The sequence below is a fragment of the Heptranchias perlo genome, chromosome 16 (assembly GCF_035084215.1).
Source record: "Heptranchias perlo isolate sHepPer1 chromosome 16, sHepPer1.hap1, whole genome shotgun sequence".
NCBI lineage: Eukaryota > Metazoa > Chordata > Chondrichthyes > Hexanchiformes > Hexanchidae > Heptranchias > Heptranchias perlo.
In genome coordinates this window covers 18105963-18128203 of record NC_090340.1, presented here as the reverse complement: position 1 = coordinate 18128203, position 22241 = coordinate 18105963, and the positions used below count along the sequence as shown (strand labels likewise).

The 22241-nt window shown below is 46.2% G+C and overlaps 1 protein-coding gene and 1 long non-coding RNA gene across 3 annotated transcripts in view; one reads left to right on the top strand and one right to left on the bottom strand.

Moving 5' to 3' along the window:
• Nucleotides 1-4220: 4220 nt before the first annotated feature.
• LOC137333529 (uncharacterized) lies at nucleotides 4221-16755 on the bottom strand. 2 transcript variants are annotated; one of them, XR_010965907.1, is made up of 3 exons: nucleotides 16167-16755; nucleotides 12164-12431; nucleotides 4221-4573 (listed from the first exon to the last, which is right to left on the bottom strand). It is a non-coding gene; the product is annotated as an uncharacterized lncRNA (long non-coding RNA). The 2 variants fall into 2 exon arrangements; XR_010965906.1 differs by having other exon boundaries at nucleotides 4221-4464; nucleotides 16167-16723.
• Nucleotides 16635-22241, top strand: part of phaf1 (phagosome assembly factor 1) — a 71302-nt gene continuing 65695 nt past the window's right edge. The window contains exon 1 of the mRNA XM_067997724.1: nucleotides 16635-17301. Within this exon, the coding sequence (XP_067853825.1) occupies nucleotides 17238-17301 (64 nt within the window). The 5' untranslated portion in view covers nucleotides 16635-17237. The remainder of the gene's footprint in view (nucleotides 17302-22241) is intronic.

The window sequence follows — 22241 nt, the reverse complement described above, 5'->3', positions numbered from 1 at the left end:
TAATATATTAGAATGGATAGAGGATTAGTTAACGGACAGAAAACAGAGAGTAGGGATAAACAGATCATTTTCAGGTTGGCAGGCTGTAACTTGTGGGTTGCCGCAAAGATCAGTGCTTGGGCCTCAGCTATTGACAATTTATATTAATGACTTAGATGAAGGGACCGAGTGTAATGTATCCAAGTTTGCTGACGATACAAAGCTAGGTGGGAAAATAAATTGTGAGGAGGACACAAAGGCCAGGATTTTGACTTGGAGGCGGGAAGGGGGGTCGAATCGTGGACGGGGATCCTGGAAGTACGATTTTCTCGGACGTCCTTACGATTTTGACGTTTTTTTTGTCAGTTTGCCGTCCAGATTGACAGGCAGGTCTCAGTCGGACCGAAGCAGAGCAAGGAAGAGGACGTGCAAAGGTAAGCCTTAGATTGAATGGATGGGAGGAGCATGGGTGGGCTCAGGGGGATGGGTGAGCAGGGGTCACCGGTGGGCATTGGGGCACCGATGGGCACGGGGGGGGGGGGGGGGGGTCAGTCGCTGGCGGAGTCAATCATGGGGGGAGGATCGGGGGTCATCGCGGTGGTCTGCAATCGTTGGGGGAGAGGGGGTCTGCGATCATGGGGGAGGGGGGATCGGAGATCGGGTCCGTGTTCATTGCAGGGGGTCGCCGCAGGTAGGCTGGTTGGGCCTAGGGGAAGCACTTCTGCTCCTCTGGGCCCACAAGCAGTGCTATAAAGGCTCTTATCTGCAGTTTCGGGCCTTCTCGCCTCTTCTCACATGGCGTGAAGGAGAAGGCCAGGGAATCCCAGCCCCCATGAGTTGCAATTGCAAATCCTGAGAAAATGGAGGCCCACATCCTCCTTGAAAGATTTTAGTGACCAACCCGCCTCTTGCCCCTCATGCTGCCCTGGTGAAAACCGGAAATGGGCAGGTTGGGGGCGGGTCTGAAATTGTTGCAATTTTCAATACCCCCCCCCCCACACCCCCTTCAGCCCCACTCCGCCCGATTTTCACAGTTAAAATCCTGCCCAAAGAGTATGCAAAGGGATATAGACAGGTTAAGTGAGTGGGCAAGAAGGTGGCAGATGGAGTATAATATTCACTTTGGTAGGAAGAATAGAAAAACTGAATATTTTTTAAATGGTGAGAAACTATTGAATGTTGGTATTCAGAGAGATTTGGGTGTCCTTGTACCAGAAACACAAAAAGTTAGCATGCAGGTACAGCAAGCAATTGGGAAGGCAAATGGCATGTTGGCCTTTATTGCATGAGAATTGGAGTACAAGAGTAAGGAAGTCTTTTTACATTTGTACAGGGCTTTGGTGGGACTTCACCAGGAATACTGTGTATAGTTTTGGTCTCATCTAAGGAAGGATATACTTGCCGTAGCGGCGGTGCAACGAAGGCTCGCTAGATTGATTCCTGGGATGAGAGGGTTGTCCTATGAGGAGAGATTGAGTAGAATGAGCCTATACTCTCTGGAGTTTAGAAGAATGAGAGGTGATCTCATTGAATCATACAAGATTCTGAAGGGGCTTGACAGGGTAGAAGCTGAGAGGTTGTTTCCCCTGGCTGGAAAGTCTAGAACTAGGGGGCGTAGTCTCAGGATAAGGGGTCGGTCATTTAAGACTGAGATGAGGAGGAATGTCTTCACTCAGAGGGTTGTGAATCTTTGGAATTCTCTACCCCGAGAGGGCTGTGGATGCTGAGTCGTTGAGTATGTTCAAGGCTGAGATAGATAGATTTTTGGACTCTAAGGGAATCAAAGGATATGGGGATCTGGCGGGAAACTGGAGTTGAGGTCGAAGATCAGCCATGATCTTATTGAATGGCGGAGCAGAGTCGAGGGGCCGTATGGCCTAATCCTGCTCCTATTTCTTATGTTCCGATATTCATGGAGGTTAGAGTCATTCAGGAAATGGTGCACTTATTTGATGCTGACATTTAAATAGGTGATAGTCATTGGTATGGTCATGTAAGGGGAAAGAGGGTTGATGTGTTGTCTTGTTCTAGGATGTACACTGGATTAAGGATTGTTCCTTTATTTGAAGGTGGAGGAGAAGGAGGCAAGGTGTTGGTGTCAATGGTAGACTATGGTACACAGAAGAGAAGACTTTATTGATGAGATGTTCTCTGCTGCCTGTTGCAGCAGTCACTAAGGAGAGAGTGCAAGTCACCGTGGTGCTCTTCTCCGTGTAGTTCTGCCTCGAAGGGAGCAATGTCCAAGTCCTGTCCTTTTTGTCTGGTGAAGTTGTGCAGGACACAGCAGGCTACAGCTATGTGTGGTACCTGTCTAGGTAACAGAAGTGTCCCTTTAAGATGGTCCTCTCAATGACCACTCTTGTAGAGGCATGTGCCTTGTTGTAGCACGCCTCTGCTGTTGTTTGGACCATTCTTTGTGGGGTCAAGCAGTAGGCTTTATCACCCACGAGCATTCCATTGACACAATTTTCTTCCCTGAAGAGGTCAAGGAGGGCCAATTTTGAAGGACTAATTCATTGTGATAACTTGCGTTCATAAGTAGCATCCTTTGCATATTGTCACAAACGATTTGTACATTTGGAAGCCCTTCCTGTTGAGGGTTTTTTCTGTAGGAGCTCGTAAAACAACATGCATTCCATTGATTGCACCCTGGACCTTGGGAATGCCAGCAACCCCATCAATCTGGATGGCCCTCTCTCGCTGGTGTCTCAATATAATGCCAAAGGTGATGAATTCCGCTGTGCACCTGTAAAGTGCATAAGTCATCTGACGATTCCATGCCCGTATGGCACCATAGCTGATACTAGATAGATTCCCTGTGGCTGCCTGAAATAATATGGGGCCATAAAAGTTGAGTGCAGTTGTCACTTTTATAGCTACAGAGAGGGGTGTGAGCAGATGACCATGGCTGCAGGGCCTCATGCAGCAGGTGCAGAACTGCCCTATTGTCTCTTTCAACTCTTATACACATCTCCTCACTAAGATCCTCATATGGCCTGTGTGGACTGTATATTCTATGGGGGGAGGGGTAATATATAGTGGAGGCCATCCTCTTTAAATGCTTCTTGACTGCAGGTGATGAAGGATAAATGGTGCAGAAGCTGAGATAGTGCAGAAGCGTGCAGTGTTGTGGAGATGGAACTAAGTAGTCTTAGTGACGAAAAGAAAATGAGCTCAGTTTAGGGTTGAACAAGATGCCACCATTGCAAATGGTCTTATTCAGCCAAGGAGTGAGATGAAATGAGTGGCAGGGGAGTTTGTGGCAGAGGGTAAGAGCGATTGATTTAAGCACAAGAAGCTGACAGTCAGTTCTTGAGTTGACTAAGAATAATGGTATTGCCAGGTCACTTCAATGATACAGAACTCTTGTGAACGTAAAGGTGCATGCTTATGTGGGACTCTTAAAATCTCAAAATGATTTGGCGTGTTGGACTCAGAAAGTTTAATGTACTGGTGAAAGCTAAGTACTTTATCGCTAAGTTACTCTGCTGATTTAACCTATTTCTGTATATAATTTATTCTTGTAATAAACAGTTTGTAGTTTAGCTTGAAGTCTGTATTGTATAATAGCAGAACATCCAAGATTGATATACAAACTTTGTTGATCAGGTGCTCAAAAAAACTTTCTTCTCTTGTTATTGATTTCTTGCATTTCAATGTATCCCCTTCCCCCTCCTCTTCATCATGATTGGTAAAGAATTATCCTTTAAGACTATCCCATTTTAACAGAACTCTGCTGATGCATCTACTTTGACTTACTATGTTGTCGATGTATGGGCAACAGGATGTATCACATTGTCACACTGCAGTTCCATGAAGTGCTGAGGTGCTGAATTCTTTTACATCATTTGTCAAAATAGTAAGTGGTGCTGACAAGGAAAATATGTCACTGGGAAAGATGCGGAGCCAGTGAAAAAATGAATTTGATGGTGGATATCCTCTAGCAAATACCATGGGTTATTCATATCATATTCTTGAGATTACATAGTCCCTTACAACCTTTACAATAGAGGCATCGGAGTACATTTTTGATTTTAGTGCAGATCTTAATCCATCAGGACCTACGTTCCCTCTAATTTTTTTCGGCCATGCGCGGAATGAATTTGGGTTTGTGCACCGATATAAAGGCTGTGTGTGCCACCGTAAAAGAAAAATCACAACTTTGAATAGAACATCTTTTTAGAAAACGTTATTCAGGGTATATAACAAATGTATAAAATAATGGATAATTATAACAAGGCGAGCTGACAAGGATTTTTAATTAAACAAAACTGGTTATAGAAATTTCAGAAGTAAACACTGCTACCAGAGGAATGGGGCCATCCTGATTAAGACCCAGAGTTTGTCGATGACAGGCCAGATGATGGTGGAGAAAGGGATGACTGTCTCTGGTTCAGATATTTTTCTCTTCTGTCTCTCCCTCTCTTCCAGTGTTTATATATTTTGTCCAGGTTTACTTCTCTACCACTTGAGATGAGATTTGATCTGCATAAGCATATCAAGGTGATTTTCTTTCAAACCGTTTCGTGATTTCATTTTTATATTATTCATAAGGCTGAAACAATGTTCACAATCAGCACTTGAAGCTTGAAACCTGAAATTATCCACATTGTAGGAAGAACAGAAAAGCAGAATTTTTTTTTAAAAGGTGAGAGACTAAGAAAGGTTGGTATTCAGAGGGATTTGGGTGTCCTTGTACATGAATCACAGAAAGTTAACATGCAGGTACAACAAGCAATTAAGGCAGCAAATGACACATTAGCCTTTATTGCAAGGGAGTGGGAATATTTTTTTTTATTCATTCATGGGATGTGGGCGTCGCTGGCAAGGCCAGCATTTATTGCCCATCCCTAATTGCCCTTGAGAAGGTGGTGGTGAGCCGCCTTCTTGAACCGCTGCAGTCAGTGTGGTGAAGGTTCTCCCACAGTGCTGTTAGGAAGGAAGTTCCAGGATTTTGACCCAGCGCCGACGAAGGAACGGCGATATATTTCCAAGTCGGGATGGTGTGTGACTTGGAGGGGAACTTGCAGGTGGTGGTGTTCCCATGCGCCCGCTGCCCTTGTCCTTCTAAGTGGTAGAGGTCGCGGGTTTGGGAGGTGCTGTCGAAGAAGCCTTGGCGAGTTGCTACAGTGCATCCTGTGGATGGTACACACTGCAGCCACGGTGCGCCGGTGGTGAAGGGAGTGAACGTTTAGGGTGGTGGATGGGGTGCCAATCAAGCGGGCTGCTTTATCTTGGATGGTGGCGAACTTCTTGAGTGTTGTTGGAGCTGCACTAATTCAAGCAAGTGGAGAGTATTCCATCACACTCCTGACTTATGCTTTGTAGATGGTGGAAAGGCTTAGGGGAGTTAGGAGGAGAGTAACTCGCCGCAGAATACCCAGTCTCTGACCTGCTCTCGTAGCCACAGTATTTACATGGCTGGTCCAGTTAAGTTTCTGGTCAATGATAACCCCCAGGATGTTGATGGTGGGGGATTCAGCAATGGTAATGCCGTTCAATGTCAAGGAGGTGGTTAGACTCTCTCTTGCTGGAGATGGTCATTGCCTGGCACTTGTCTGGCGCGAATGTTACTTGCCACTTATCAGCCCAAGGCTGGATGTTGTGCAGGTCTTGCTGCATGCGGGCTTGGACTGCTTCATTATTTGATGGATTGCGAATGGAACTGAACACTGTGCAATCATCAGCGAACATCCCCATTTCTGACCTTATGAGGGAGGGAAGGTCATTGATGAAGCAACTGAAGACGGTTGGGCCTAGGACACTGCCTTAAGGAACTCCTGCAGCAATGTCCTGGGGCGGAGATGATTGGCCTCCAACAACCACTACCATCTTCCTTTGTGCTATGTATGACTCCAGCCAGAGAGTTTTCCCCCTGATTCCCATTGACTTCAATTTTACTAGGGCTCCTTGGTGCCACACTTGGTCAAATGCTGCCTTGATGTCAAGGGCAGTCACTCTCGCCTCACCTCTGGAATTCAGCTCTTTTGTCCATGTTTGGACCAAGGCTGTAATGAGGTCTGGAGCCGAGTGGTCCTGGCGGAACCCAAACTGAGCTTCGGTGAGCAGGTGAGTAAGTGCCGCTTGATAGCACTGTCGATGACACAGTCCATCACTTTGCTGATGATTGAGAGAAGACTGATGGGGCGGTAATTGGCTGGATTGGATTTGTCCTGCTTTTTGTGGACAGGACATACCTGGGCAATTTTCCACATTGTCGGGTAGATGCCAGTGTTGTAGCTGTACTGGAACAGCTTGGCTAGAGGCGCAGCTAGTTCTGGAGCACAAGTCTTCAGCACTACAGCTGGGATGTTGTCGGGGCCCATAGCCTTTGTTGTATCCAGTGCACTCAGCCGTTTCTTGATATCACGTGGAGTGAATCGAATTGGCTGAAGACTGGCTTCTGTGATGGTGGGGATATCGGGAGGAGGCCGAGATGGATCATCCACTCGGCACTTCTGGCTGAAGATGGTTGCAAACGCTTCAGCCTTGTCTTTTGACTCACGTGCTGGGCTCCGCCATCATTGAGGATGGGGATGTTTGTGGAGCCTCCTCCTCCGGTTAGTTGTTTAATTGTCCACCACCATTCACGACTGGATGTGGCAGGATTGCAGAGCTTTGATCTGATCCGTTGGTTGTGGGATCGCTTAGCTCTGTCTATAGCATGTTGCTTCCGCTGTTTAGCATGCATGTAGTCCTGAGTTGTAGCTTCACTAGGTTGGAACTTCATTTTTAGGTACACCTGGTGCTGCTCCTGGCATGCTCTTCTACACTCCTCATTGAACCAGGGTTGATCTCCTGGCTTGTTGGTAATGGTAGAGTGAGGAATATGCCAGGCCATAAGGTTACAGATTGTGCTGGAATACAATTTTGCTGCTGCTGATGGCCCACAATGCCTCATGGATGCCCAGTTTTGAGCTGCTAGATCTGTTCTGAATCTATCCCATTTAGCACAGTGGTAGTGCCACACAACACGTTGGATGGTGTCCTCAGTGCGAAGACGGGACTTCATCTCCACGAGGACTGTGCGGTGGTCACTCCTACCAATACTGTCATGGATGCATTTGCGACAGGTAGATTGGTAATTATTTAATGATGTTATCATTCATACGAGCATTCATGAAGCAAAATCAAACCAGACATATGAATTTCCTCTATAAAATCTTGCAATACACATAATAATTTGCAACGTTATTATGTAATGACGTAACAATTCATACACACATCAGGCAAATCATTAATACATATACAACCTTTAAACCAAGGCTTTTGCTCATCGGGCCTGAAGGTTGATCAGCTCTTCAGTCCTCGAGAATCTGAGAATCATAGAAATTTATGGCACAGAAGGAGGCCATTCGGCCCATCATGTCTGTGCCGGCTGAAAAAGAGCTATCCAGCCTAATCCCACTTTCCAGCTCTTGGTCAGTAGCCTTGTAGGTTACGGCACTTCAAGCGCACATCCAAGTACCCTTTAAGTGCGATGAAGGTTTCTGCCTCTCCCACCCTTTCAGGCAGTGAGTTCCAAACTCCCACCACCCTCAGTGAAAAACTTTTCAAATCCCCTCTAATCCTTCTACCAATCACTTTAAATCTATGACCCCTGGTTATTGACCTCTCTGCTAAGGGAAATAGGTCCTTCCCATCCACTTTATCTAGGCCCCTTATAATTTTATACACCTCAATTAAATCTCCCCATAGCCTCCTCTGTTCCAAAGAAAACAACACCAGTCTATCCAATCTTTCCTCATAGCTAAAATTCTTTATTCCTGGCAACATCCGCATAAATCTCCTCTGTACCATCTCTCATGCAATCACATCCTTCCTGTAATGCAGTGACCAGAACTGTACACAGCACTCTAGCTGTGGTCTAACTAGTGTTTTATACAGTTCTAGCATAACCTCCATGCTCTTATATTCTTTGCCTCGGCTAATAAAGGAAAGTATCCCGTATTCCTTCTTAACCACCATAATCGACCTGTCCTGCTACCTTCAGGGATCTGTGCACATGCACTCCAAGGTCCTGCTATTCCTCTACACTTCTCAGTATCCTACAATTTGTGTATTCCCTTGCCTTGTTTTCCCTCCCCAAATGCATTACCTCACACTTCTCCAGATTGAATTCCATTTGCCACTTTTCTGCCCACCCGACCAGTCCATTGACATCTGCCTGCAGACTACAGCTTCCTTCTTCACTATCAGCCATATGGCCAATTTTTGTATCATCTGCAAACTTCTTAATCATGCCCCTACATTTAAGTCTAAATCATTGATAGAGACCACAAAAAGCAAGGGACCGAGTACTCAGCCCTGTGGAACCCCAGTGGAAACAGCCTTCCAGTCACAAAAACACCCATTGACCATTACCCTTTGCTTTCTGCCACTGAGCCAATTTTGGATCCAACTTGCCACTCTCCCTCGGATCCCATGGGCTTTTACTTTTCTGACCAGTCTGCACGTGGGACCTAGTTAAAAGCCTTGCTAAAATCCATGCAGATTACATCAAACATGCTACTCTCATCGACCCTCCTTGTTATTACCTCAAAAAATTCAATCAAGTTAGTCAGACATGACCTTCCCTTAACAAATCCATGCTGACTGTCCTTGATTAATCCATGCCTTTCCAAGTGATTAATACTGTACTTCAGAATTTTTTCCAATAATTTGCCCACTACTAAGGTTAGGCTCACTGGCCTTCTTAAACAATGGTACAACGTTAGCAGTCGTCCAGTCCTCTGGCACCACGCCTGTAGCCAGAGAGGCTTGGAAAAAGATGGTTAGAGCCTCCGCTATTTCCTCCCTTGCTTCTCTTAACAGCCTGGGATACATTTCATGCGGGCCTGGCGATTTATGTACTTTCGAAGATGCTAAACCCCTTAATACTTCCTCTCTCACTATGTTTAACCCATCCAATATTTCACACTCCTCCTCCTCAACTACAATCTCTGCATCGTCCCACTCTTCTGTGAAGACAGATGCAAGGTATTCATTAAGCAGTGTCCTAGGCCCAAACATCTTCAGCTGCTTCATCAATGACCTTCTCTCCATCATAAGGTCAGAAATGGGGATGTTCGCTGATGATTGCACAGTGTTCAGTTGCATTCTCAACACCTCAGATAATGAAGCAGTCCGTGCCCGCATGCAGCAAGACCTGGACAACATCCAGGCTTGGGCTGATAAGTGGCAAGTAACATTCGCGCCAGACAAGTGCCAGGCAATGACCATCTCCAACAAGAGAGTCTTACCACCTCCCCTTGACATTCAATGGCATTACTGTCACTGAATCCCCCACCATTAACATCCTGGGGGTCACCATTGACCAGAAACTTAACTGGACCAGCCACATAAATACTGTGGCTACAAGAACAGGTCAGAAGCTGGGTATTCTGCGGCAAGTGACTCACCTCCTGACTCCCCAAAGCCTTTCCACCATCTACAAGGCACAAGTCAGGAGTGTGATGGAATACTCTCCACTTGCCTGGATGAGTGCAGCTCCAACAACACTCAAGAAGCTCGACACCATCCAGGACAAAGCGGCCCGCTTGATTGGCACTCCATCCACCACCCTAAACATTCACTCCCTTCACCATCGGCGCACCGTGGCTGCAGTATGTACCATCCACAGGATACACTGCAGCAACTTGCCAAGGCTTCTTCGACAGCATTTCCCAAACCCGCGACCTCTACCACTTAGAAGGACAAGGGCAGCAGGCACATGGGAACAACACCACCTGCACGTTCCCCTCCAAGTCACACACCATCCCGACTTGGAAATATATCGCCGTTCCTTCATCATCGCTGGGTCAAAATCCTGGAACTCCCTAACAGCACTGTGGGAGAACCTTCACCACACGGACTGCAGCGGTTCAAGGCGGCAGCTCACCACCACCTTCTCAAGGGCAATTAGGGATGGGCAATAAATGCTGGCCTCGCCAGCGACGCCCACATCCCATGAACGAATTTAAAAAAATACATACCCACACCTTCCACCTCCACACACAGGTTACCTTTTTGTTGTCTAATAGGCCCTATTCTTTCTTTAATTATCCTCTTGGTCTTTATGTATTTATAAACCATCTTTGGGTTTTCCTTGAATTTACTTGCCAGTATTTTTTCATGGCCCCCTCTTTGCTTTCCTAATTTCCTTTTTAATTTCACCCCTGCGCTTACTATACTCCTCTAGGCTTTTTGCAATATTGAGCTTTCAGTATCGGATATAAGCTTCCTTTTTTTTAAAAAAAACCTTATCCTACCCTGCGTGCTCCTTGACATCCAGGGGGTTCTAGATTTGGGAGTCCCACCCTTTTTCTTTGTGGGAACATATTTGCTCTGAACCCTCTGTTTCCTCCTTGAATGCCCCCCACTGATTTACCTTCAAGTAGCTGTTTCCAGTCCACTTTTGCCAAATCACATCTCAGCTCTGTAAAATTGGCCTTTCCCCAATTAAGAACTTTTACACCTGGTCTATCTTTATCCTTTTCCATAACTACACTATCTGATCACTACCACAAAAATGTTCTCCCCTTCCATCTGCTCAGCTTCATTCCCTAAAACTAAGTCCACAACTGCCTCCTCTCTTGTTGGGCTTGCTACATACTGGCTAAAAAAGTTCCCCTGAATGCAATTTACGAATTCTGCGTCCTCTATACCTTTTACGCTGATTCTATCCCAGTTAATATTAGGGTAGTTGAAATTCCCTACTATTGCACTTCTCAGAAATTTGCCTACATATTTGCTCTTCTGTATGGGGGTCTATAGTACACTGCCAGCAGTGTGATTGCACCTTTTTTTTTCCAGTTTCACCCATTTGATGATCCTTCTAACATATCATCCCTCCTCAGGACTGTAATTGTTTCTTTAGCCAATATTGCAACCCCCCTCCTTTTTTATCCCCCTCCCTATCTCATCTGAAAACCCTGTAATCAGGAATGTTGCGTTGCCATTCCTGCCCTTCTTTAAGCCATGTTTCAGTAATAATATAGCTATAATATCATACTTCCACGTGTCTCTGTGCCCTCAGCTCATCCGCCTTATTCATTAGACTCCTTGCAATGAAGTATATACCATTAAGCACTGCCAAACTCCTTTATTGTCTGTTTTCTAGCCTTTGTTACCTCTGCCTTCCAAGCTTGCTCACTAATTTTCTGCTTTACATTTCCAGCTTTGCTTCTCTCCCTTCTGAATCTATGCTCAGGTTCCCATCCCCTTGCCAAGCTAGTTTAAACCCTCCCCAACAGCACTAGCAAAGCTCCCCACAAGGATATTGGCCCTGGCCCTGTTGAGGTGCAACCCGTCCGGCTTTTACTGGTCCCTCCTCCCCCAGAACTGGTACCAACGCCCCAGGAATCTAAAGCCCTCCCTCCTGCACCATCTTTCCAGCCACACATTCATCTGCCCTATCCTCCTATTTCTGTACTCACTAGCACGTGGGAGTAATCCGGAGAATACTTCCTTCGAGGTCCTGCTTATTAATCTCTTTTCTAGCTCCCTAAAATCAGCCTGTAGGACCTCATCCCTCTTTATACTATGTCATTGGTACAGATATGGACCACGACCTCTGGCTGTTCACCCTCCCCTCTCAGAATGCTCTGCAGCCGCTCAGTGACATCCTGGACCCTGGCACCAGGGAGGCAACATACCATCCTGGAATCACGTCTGCGGCCGCAGAAATGCCTGTCTGTTCCCCTAACTATTGAATCCCCTATAACTATTGCTTTCTTGACCTTCCTCCTCCCACCCTGTACAGCTGAGCCACCCATGGTTCTGTGGACTTGGCTCTGGCTGTACTCCCCAGAGGAACCACTGCCCTCACCAGTATTCAGAATTGAGTACCAGTTAGAGAGCGAGATGCACTCAGGGGCCTACCTGCCTGGTCCTCCTTGTCTGTCTGGTCACCCAGTCCCTCTCTGCCTGCACACTCTTAGGCGGCGGGGTGACCACCTCATGCTATCCAAGTAGCTCTCAGCCTCGCGGATGCACTGCAGTGATACCAGCTGCTGCTCAAGCTCTGAAACCCGGAGCTCGAGCTCCTCCAGCTGACAACACTTCCTGCACACGTCCAGGACACGAGAAGAGTCCTGGAGTTCCCACATAGCACAGGACGTGCATTTGATGGGATTGAAGTGCCCTGCTGTGCTTTATTTAAACTAACTAAACTTACCAGAAATAAACTTTAAAAAAAACTCACCAATCAGCTCCTTCCCTTGTGCTGACGTCACACGATGTTTTTTTACCTCTATCCCTGCTCGCGTTTCCTTTTACCTCCAGGCTCTCCTGCAGGTCCGCTCTCGGGCCGTCTTTGATCTGCTCTCGGGCCGCCTTTTATCTGCTCTCCTGCAGGTCCACTCTCGGGCCGCCTTTTATCCGCTCTCTTATTCTTGTGTGATGTTCAACTGCAGTGTGCGTTTCTTGTGACTGTCGGGTGGTGAAGAAACTGTTCTTCTCTCAAAGTCTTCCTTTTATATTGTTTTTACCAAAAGGACATACGATTAGGGAGTGTCATTCTTTTGTCTAATAGCTCTCTGTTGCTATGCTTCAATCATTAACAGACTTCAATGATTGACAGTTTAGGCTTTGATCATGTGACCAGAGACCCTTTTGATGTGGAAAAGACCATGTGCTCGAACCACGGAATGTAAAAGGCCCTGTTACTATCTGTTTATGGCCTTTCATGTAGAGAGAGCCCCTTTGATGCCTATACACAGACATCCTTAATGGTCCTGATGTCTCCAATTTTGATTGCTTCAATAGTTTCAAATCCATTTCTTACACCATTTGACCACATGCTAGGAATGAAAGGGCCAATGCCTTTTCACACCTATCACTGCTTTTCTGATCCGAAGCCTTTGATGTACGCCTCTTACATTACTCCCTGCCGTGTTGAAAAAGACATAGGCTTTTGTGTTTTCAAAAGCCTATGCGTTTTGAAAGCCTGGCAATGCTTTAAGCTCACCCCACACAAGGGTGTAACATTTGCAATTCTCCAGTCCTCTGGCACCGCTCACATATTTAAGGAGAATCGGAAGATTGTGGCCAGAGCCTCTGCTATCTCCACTCTTACATCCCTCAGTAACCTAGGATGCATCGCATTCCGGGTGACTTTTCTACTTTGAACACTGCTAGTCTTTTAAGTACCTCCTCTTTATCTATTTTTAATCCTATCGCATATTTTTATCCTTTCCAAAAGGAAAGTGCATACAAAAAGGCAAAAAATGGCACAGATCCTGGCAAATGGGAAAGATACAAAGATCAACAAAGGGTCACAAAACAGATAGTAAGGGCTACAAAAGAGAGTATGAAAAGAAACTCGCAAGGGATATCCAAACCAATACGAAGAACTTTTATACTTATATTAGGAAAAAGAGGGTGGTCAGGAGCAGTGTTGGCCCCTTAAAAACTGAAAGTGGGGATATTGTCTTTGACAATGGGGAAATGGCGGACATGTTGAACAATTACTTTGCGTCAGTATTTACAGTCGAAAAAGAGGGTAACTAGTCAGAAATCCCAAGAAAACTTATATTGAATCGGGGACAGGGACTCGATAAAATTAACATAAGTAAAGCAACAGTAATGAAGAAAATAATAGCACTAAAGAGTGACAAATCCCCAGGACCAGATGGTTTCCATCCCAGGGTTTTAAAGGAAGTAGGTGAGCACATTGAAAGGTTATAGTTAGGGCATCTGCAAAGTTCTCTAGACTCAGGAACTGTCCCTCTAGATTGGAAAATTGCACATATCACTGCGCTTTTTAAGAAAGGAGAGAGAGGGAAACCGAGGAATTATAGACCAGTTAGCCTAACATCTGTTGTGGGGAAAATGCTGGAGTCTATAATTAAGGATAGGGTGACTGAACACCTCGAGAATTTGCAGTTAATCAGAGAGAGCCAGCATGGATTTGTGAAAGGTAGGTCGTGCCTGACAAACCTGATTGAATTTTTTGAAGAGGTGACTAAAGTAGTGGACAGGGGAATGTCAATGGATGTTATTTATTTGGACTTCCAGAAGGCATTTGATAAGGTCCCACATAAGAGACTGTTAGCTAAGATAGAAGCCCATGGAATTGAGGGAAAAGTACGGACTTGGTTAGAAAGTTGGCTGAGCGAAAGGCGACAGAGAGTAGGGATAATGGGAAGGTTGTCACATTGGCAGGATGTGACTAGTGGAGTCCCACAAGGATCTGTCTTGGGGCCTCAATTATTCACAATATTTATTAACGACTTAGATGAAGGCATAGAAAGTCTCATATCTAAGTTTGCCGATGACACAAAGATTGGTGGCATTGTAAGCAGTATAGATGAAAACATAAAATTACGGAGGGATATTGATAGATTAGGTGAATGGGCAAAACTGTGGCAAATGGAATTCAATGTAGACAAATGTGAGGTCAAAAAAGGATAGAACACGGTACTTTCTAAATGGTAAAAAGTTAAAAACAGTGGATGTCCAAAGGGACTTAGGGGTTCAAGAAGGCTAATGGAATGTTGGCCTTTATATCTCGAGGACTAGAGTACAAGGGGGCAGAAGTTATGCTGCAGCTATACAAAACCCTGGTTAGACTGCACCTGGAGTACTGTGAGCAGTTCTGGGCACCGCACCTTCGGAAGGACATATTGGCCTTGGAGGGAGTGCAGCGTAGGTTTACTAGAATGATACCAGGACTTCAAGGGTTAAGTTATGAGGAGAGATTACACAAATTGGGGTTGTATTCTCTAGAGTTTCGAAGGTTAAGGGGTGATCTGATCGAAGTTTATAAGATATTAAGGGGAACAGATAGGGTGGATAGAGAGAAACTATTTCCACCGGTTGGGGATTTTAGGAGTAGGGGGTCACAGTCTAAAAATTAGAGCCAGACCTTTCAGGAGCGAGATTAGAAAACATTTCTACACACAAAGGGTTGTAGAAGTTTGGAACTCTCTTCCGCAAACTGCAATTGATACTAGCTCAATTGCTAAATTTAAATGTAAGATAGATAGCTTTTTGGCAACCAAAGGTATTAAGGGATATGGGCCAAAGGCAGGTATATGGAGTTAGATCACAGATCAGCCATGATCTTATCAAATGGCGGAGCAGGCACGAGGGGCTGAATGGCCTACTCCTGTTCCTATGTTCACACTACCTCCTCCTCCTCCTTTACTGTGACTTACTTCTTAACTATTTGGACTGTAGCACCATTCGTTTTCCTCCTGTAAGCATATGCCTTGGCAATATTGGAGTCAGAAAACAATTCCTTAGACTAGGTAACATGATCACACATACAGGCAGATTTGCTCAATTCAAAGCCCTGTGAAAAACACCTGAGCCTATTTGACAGCATTCATTCCATTGTTTTATTGGTAGTTACCCTGGGGTTGATTTTGCCTGATTGCTTGTGTATTTATTTTTGTGATTCAGATTCCAAATGATGCTTCACATCCAAATATCCTTATTTATTGCATTGGAGGACAACATGGTACATCTCACAAAAAAGTGTCTGTCCTTCTGAATAATTTTATATCTTATAATAAATTGTAACTTAGCTGGAAATAAATGATCTGTTAACATGATGTTTTTTAGGGCTATTGAAGAGATTAGGAGTGTATGGTGGGTAAGCCTACTATTTCCAGTGTATATCGCAATGGTTCCAGACTGCATTGTTCACCCTGAGGCATGCAATTTTCAGTTACTTCATGCATGAGGGTGTGTTTTAGTTCATAGAAGACACTGCCTTGCCTTTGGTAACTAAATATAAAGAACAACTTGAGAAAATTGGGGATTTTTTCATTAGAACATACATTATGGGGCAATATAATAGAAATGTTTAAAATTATGCAAGGATGGGGTGGAGTAGCTAGAAGAATGTTTCCAGTAGTTTCTCAATAGAAGATTAAATGTAAGAGATTTAGAACAGAGAACAGGAGAAACTTCTTTACAGAGAGAGAGTGTGAGATTGAATGGAATTCATTTTCAGGGTTAGTAGTTGAGGCAGGAACTATATCAACATTCAAGATTAGATGGGATAGGTAGATGAAGGAAAAGGAAAAGGTGGATAAATGTGAGTATGACTATTTGGTTGGGTCAAACAGCTTGTTTCCATGTTGTAGTTTCTATGTCTGTACTTGTGATTGCTAGCTAGTGAATCCCGCACAGTAGATAAAAGCAGGATCGGGCTCAGTGGTGATACTGTCATGGTTAAATAGCTTACCAACACTTACCGTCAACACGCGAATCACAGCCACCTGAATGTAGTCAATGTCTGTTGAACATACTCCAGTAAGGATTGGAGCCAAAATAAACGAACTATATAATGGAGGGGGGGGGGAAGATAGGCTGAACAAAAAGTAATTCCAATTGAGGGCTAAGCATTTTGTAGCGTTACTGGTACAGCCTGTGGTGAAGTTCACTACCTCCGAGAAAGTTCATGGAGTCGCAGACGCTCTCGACAATCTTCCTTGAAATGCCCCAAAGGTCCATTTAAAAACTACCTCATTAGTTTTACTGAACAAGGCCTGGTCATTATAGTCACGAAGTTTGCATGACATGTAACCACGGCAACGCAGCCCCTTTAAACCCCCGCCCCCCTCTTTTACTGGCTCTCGTCACATGACGGCCCGAGCCTCGGCCGTTGACCTGGACACGTGATCAGTGGAACCCGCTCGCCCTCCGGTTCCTGCTGGTCATGTGACAGGGATTGTGTCCATCCACCGATTGGGCGCCAGCTTGTTGTTGTTGTTGTTGTTAGAGGAGGGGGACAATGTTACCGATGGACAGCTCAATACTCGCTGCTTCCGTCATAAATAATAACTAATAATTAAAACTGATCATTAACAACAACAGGAACCGCACTGCCGCAAACGTGGGGGAGTGCAACCCGGAAGCGGTTCGGACGGATGTGGTATTGTATAATCAGCTGATGGTGATGGAAGTGGCGGCTGTTATTGTTCGGGTTTGAGAGCCAAGCCAACGGCCCCCACACTGAGAAAACATCGGCACCCGGTCCCTTGTGACCGAGACACATCGGCCCCTTATAATCAAAACACAGCAGTATCTCTCCCTCCTTAAATCCGGGACAAAGTGGCACCCGGCTCCTTATACCCGGGACGGATCGGCTCCCGACCATTTATACCCGGGGCACATCACCTCCCGGGCTCCTATACCCGGGACACATTAGCCCCCGGGTCCCTTTACCCGGGGCACAGCAGCACCCGGCTCCTACAGCAGGACACACGGGCCTGGCGCAGACCCCGAGCCCGGATCAGCCCGCCTCCTCTTCTGCAGCCGGGCCAATGCTGGATCTGGAAGTGGTGCCCGAGCGGTCTCTGGGGAATGAACGATGGGAATTCGCTTTAGGTAATACAAAGGAGTTTAAATACTTTTTGAAAGGAGTTTTGCATGTTGAAGGGGTATATGGAGAGCGAGTGGTATTGTTCCTGTGGGGTATAAGAGGGAGAGGGAGAGTGGTGATTTCCCTGAGGTATATGGAGCAAGAGAGGAGATGAGGAGTGGTATTGTCCCTGTGAGGTATATGGAGAGAGAGAATGGTATTGTCCCTGTGAGGTATATGGAGAGAGAGGATGGTATTGTCCCTGTGAGGTATATGGAGAGAGAGGATGGTATTGACCCCGTGAGGTCTATGGAGAGAGAGAATGGTATTGTCCCGGTGATGTATATGGAGAGAGAGGATGGTATTGTCCCTGTGAGGTATATGGAGAGAGAGGATGGTATTGTCCCGGTGATGTATATGGAGAGAGAGGATGGTATTGTCCCTGTGAGGTATATGGAGAGAGAGGATGGTATTGTCCCGGTGATGTATATGGAGAGAGAGGATGGTATTGTCCCTGTGAGGTATATGGAGAGAGAGGATGGTATTGTCCCTGTGAGGTATATGGAGAGAGAGAATGGTATTGTCCCTGTGAGGTATATGGAGAGAGAGGATGGTATTGTCCCCGTGATGTATATGGAGAGAGAGGATGGTATTGTCCCCGTGATGTATATGGAGAGAGAGGATGGTATTGTCCCGGTGATGTATATGGAGAGAGAGGATGGTATAATCCCCGTGAGGTATATGTGGAGAGAGTGAGAGAGAGGTGGGATATTGTTCCCGTGAAGTATATGTGGGGAGAGAGGGAGGGGGTATTGTCCCCGTGAGGAATATGTAGAGAGAGAGAGGTATTGACCCCTTGAGGTTTATGTGGCGAGAGAGAGAGAGAGAGATTTTCCCCGTGAGGTATATGGAGAGAGAGAGAGATTGTCCCCGTGAGGTATATGGAGAGAGAGAGAGAGAGAGAGATTGTCCCTGTGAGGTATATGGAGAGAGAGAGAGAGAGATTGTCCCCGTGAGGTATATGGAGAGAGAGAGAGAGATTGTCCCTGTGAGGTATATGGAGAGAGAGAGAGAGAGAGAGAGAGAGAGATTGTCCCTGTGAGGTATATGGAGAGAGAGAGAGAGAGATTGTCCCTGTGAGGTATATGGAGAGAGAGAGATTCTCTCCATATACCTCACATGGACAGAGAGAGAGAGATTGTCCCCGTGAGGTATATGGAGAGAGAGAGATTGTCCCCGTGAGGTATATGGCGAGAGAGAGTGATTGTCCCCGTGAGGTATATGGAGAGAGAGAGAGATTGTCCCCGTGAGGTATATGGCGAGAGAGAGAGATTGTCCCCGTGAGGTGTATGGAGAGAGAGAGATTGTCCCCGTGAGGTATATGGAGAGAGAGAGATTGTCCCCGTGAGGTATATGGAGAGAGAGAGATTGTCCCCATGAGGTATATGGAGAGAGAGAGAGAGAGAGAGATTGTCCCCGTGAGGTGTATGGAGAGAGAGAGAGAGAGAGAGAGATTGTCCCCGTGAGGTGTATGGAGAGAGAGAGATTGTCCCCGTGAGGTATATGGAGAGAGAGAGATTGTCCCCATGAGGTATATGGAGAGAGAGAGAGAGAGATTGTCCCTGTGAGGTATATGGAGATAGAGAGATTGTCCCTGTGAGGTATATGGAGATAGAGAGATTGTCCCCGTGAGGTATATGGAGAGAGAGAGAGAGATTGTCCCCATGAGGTATATGGAGAGAGAGAGAGATTGTCCCTGTGAGGTATATGGAGATAGAGAGATTGTCCCCGTGAGGTATATGGAGAGAGAGAGATTGTCCCCATGAGGTATATGGAGAGAGAGAGAGAGAGAGAGAGAGAGATTGTCCCCGTGAGGTATATATAGAGAGAGAAAGAGAGAGAGATTGTCCCCGTGAAGTATATATAGAGAGAGAGATTGTCCCCATGAGGTATATATAGAGAGAGAAAGAGAGAGAGATTGTCCCCGTGAGGTATATAGAGAGAGAGAGAGATTCTCTCCATGTACCTCACGGGGACAATCTCTCTCTCTCTCTCTCTCTCTCTCTCTCTGTTCCTGTGAGGTATATGGAGAGAGAGAGAGATTGTCCCCGTGAGGTATATGGAGAGAGAGGATGGTATAGTCCCCGTGAGGTATATGTGAAGAGAGAGAGAGGTGGGATATTGTTCCCGTGAAGTATATGTGGGGAGAGAGGGTGGGGGTATTGTCCCCGTGAGGTATATAGAGAGAGAGAGAGATTCTCTCCATATACCTCACGGGGACAATCTCTCTCTCTCTCTCTCTCTCTCTCTCTCTCTGTCCCTGTGAGGTATATGGAGAGAGAGAGAGAGATTGTCCCCGTGAGGTATATGGAGAGAGAGGTTGGTATAGTCCCCGTGAAGTACATGGAGAGAGAGGATGGTATTGTCACTGTGAGGTATATGTGGAGAGAGAGAGATTGTCCCTGTGAGGTATATGAAGAGAGAGAGAGAGAGATTGTCCCCGTGAGGCATATAGAGAGAGACAGAGAGAGATTGTCTCCTTGAGGTATATGGAGAGAGAGAGAGATTGTCCCCGTGAGGTATATGGAGAGAGAGGGAGAGAGAGAGAGAGAGAGAGAGAGATTGTCCCCCTGAGGTATATGGGGAGAGACAGAGATTGTCCCCGTGAGGTATATGAAGAGAGAGAGAGAGATGGTCCCCGTGAGGTATATGAAGAGAGAGAGAGAGAGATTGTCCCCGTGAGGTATATGGAGAGAGAGAGAGAGAGAGATTGTCCCCGTGAGGTATATGAAGAGAGAGAGAGAGAGATTGTCCCCGTGAGGTATATGAAGAGAGAGAGAGAGAGAGAGATTGTCCCTGTGAGGTTTGTGGAGAGAGAGGATTGTATTGTCCCCGTGATTTATATGGAGAGAGGATGGTATAATCCCCGTGAGGTATATGTGGAGCGAGAGAGAGAGAGGTGGGATATTGTTCCCGTGAAGTATATGTGGGGAGAGAGGGAGGGGGTATTGTCCCCGTGAGGTATATGTAGAGAGAGAGAGATATTGATCCCTTGAGGTTTATGTGGCGAGAGAGAGAGAGAGAGAGAGAAAGAGAGAGAGATTGTCCCAGTGAGGTATATGGAGAGAGGGAGAGAGATTGTCCCAGTGAGGTATATGGAGAGAGAGAGAGAGAGATTGTCCCAGTGAGGTATATGGAGAGAGAGAGAGAGAGAGAGAGAGATTGTCCCAGTGAGGTGTATGGAGAGAGAGAGAGAGATTGTCCCCATGAGGTATATGGAGAGAGAGAGAGATTGTCCCCGTGAGGTATACGGAGAGAGAGAGAGAGAGAGAGAGAGATTGTCCCCGTGAGGTATATGGAGAGAGAGAGATTGTCCCCGTGAGGTATATGGAGAGAGAGAGAGATTGTCCCCGTGAGGTAAATGGAGGGAGAGAGAGATTGTCCCTGTGAGGTATATGGAGAGAGAGAGAGAGAGATTGACCGTGTGAGGTATAGAGAGAGAGAGAGATTGACCCTGTGAGGTATATGGAGAGAGAGAGAGATTGAGAGAGAGATTCTCTCCATATACCTCACAGGGACAGTGAGAGAGAGAGAGATTGTCCCCGTGAGGTATATGGAGAGAGAAAGAGAGAGGCGGGGATATTGTTCTCGTGAAGTATATGTGGAGAGAGAGGGAGGGGGTATTGTCCCCGTGAGGTATATGTAGAGAGAGAGAGATTGTCCCCATGATGTATATGGAGAGAGAGGATGGTATTGTCCCCATGATGTATATGGAGAGAGAGGATGCTATTGACCCCATGAGGTGTACGGAGAGAGAGGATGCTATTGACCCCGTGATGTATATGGAGAAAGGATGGTATTGTCCCTGTGAGGTATATGGAGAAAGAGGGTGGTATTGTCCCCGTGAGTTATATGGAGAGAGAGAGAGAGAGAGTGTCCCCGTGAGGTATATGGAGAGAGAGAGAGAGAGAGAGTGTCCCCGTGAGGTATATGGAGAGAGAGAGAGAGAGAGAGAGATTGTCCCCGTGAGGTATATGGAGAGAGAGAGAGATTGTCCCCGTGAGGTATATGGAGAGAGAAAGAAAGAGAGAGAGAGAGAGATTGTCCCCGTGAGGTATATGGAGGGAGAGAGAGAGAGAGAGAGATTGTCCCCGTGAGGTATATGAAGAGAGAGAGAGAGATTGTCCCTGTGAGATATATGGAGAGAGAGGATTGTATTGTCCCTTTGAGGTATATGGAGAGAGAGGATGGTATTGTCACTGTGAGGTATATGGAGAAAGATGGTGGTATTGTCCCCGTGAGGTATATGGAGAGAGAGGGGGTATTGTCCCCGTGAGGTATATGGAGAGAGAGGATGGTATTGACCCCGTGAGGTCTATGGCGAGAGAGGGAGGGGGTATTGTCCCCGTGAGGTATATGTGGAGTGGGAGATAGAGAGGGGGGTATTGACCCCTTGAGGTTTATGTGGAGAGAGAGAGAGAGAGATTGTCCCCGTGAGGTATATGGAGAGAGAGAGAGAGAGAGATTGTCCCCGTAAGGTATATGAAGAGAGAGAGAGATTGTCCCCGTGAGGTATATGGAGAGAGAAAGAGAGAGAGAGAGAGTGTGTCCCCGTGAGGTATATGGAGAGAGAGAGATTCTCTCCATATACCTCACAGGGACAAAGAGAAAGAGAGAGAGAGAGAGATTGTCCCCGTGAGGTATATGGAGAGAGAGAGAGAGAGATTGTCCCAGTGAGGTATATGGAGAGAGAGAGAGAGAGATTATCCCCGTGAGGTATATGAAGAGAGAGAGAGAGAGATTGTCCCAGTGAGGTATATGGAGAGAGAGAGAGAGAGAGAGAGAGTGTCCCCGTGAGGTATATGGAGAGAGAGAGAGAGAGAGAGAGAGAGATTGTCCCAGTGAGGTATATGGAGAGAGAGAGAGAGAGAGAGATTATCCCCGTGAGGTATATGAAGAGAGAGAG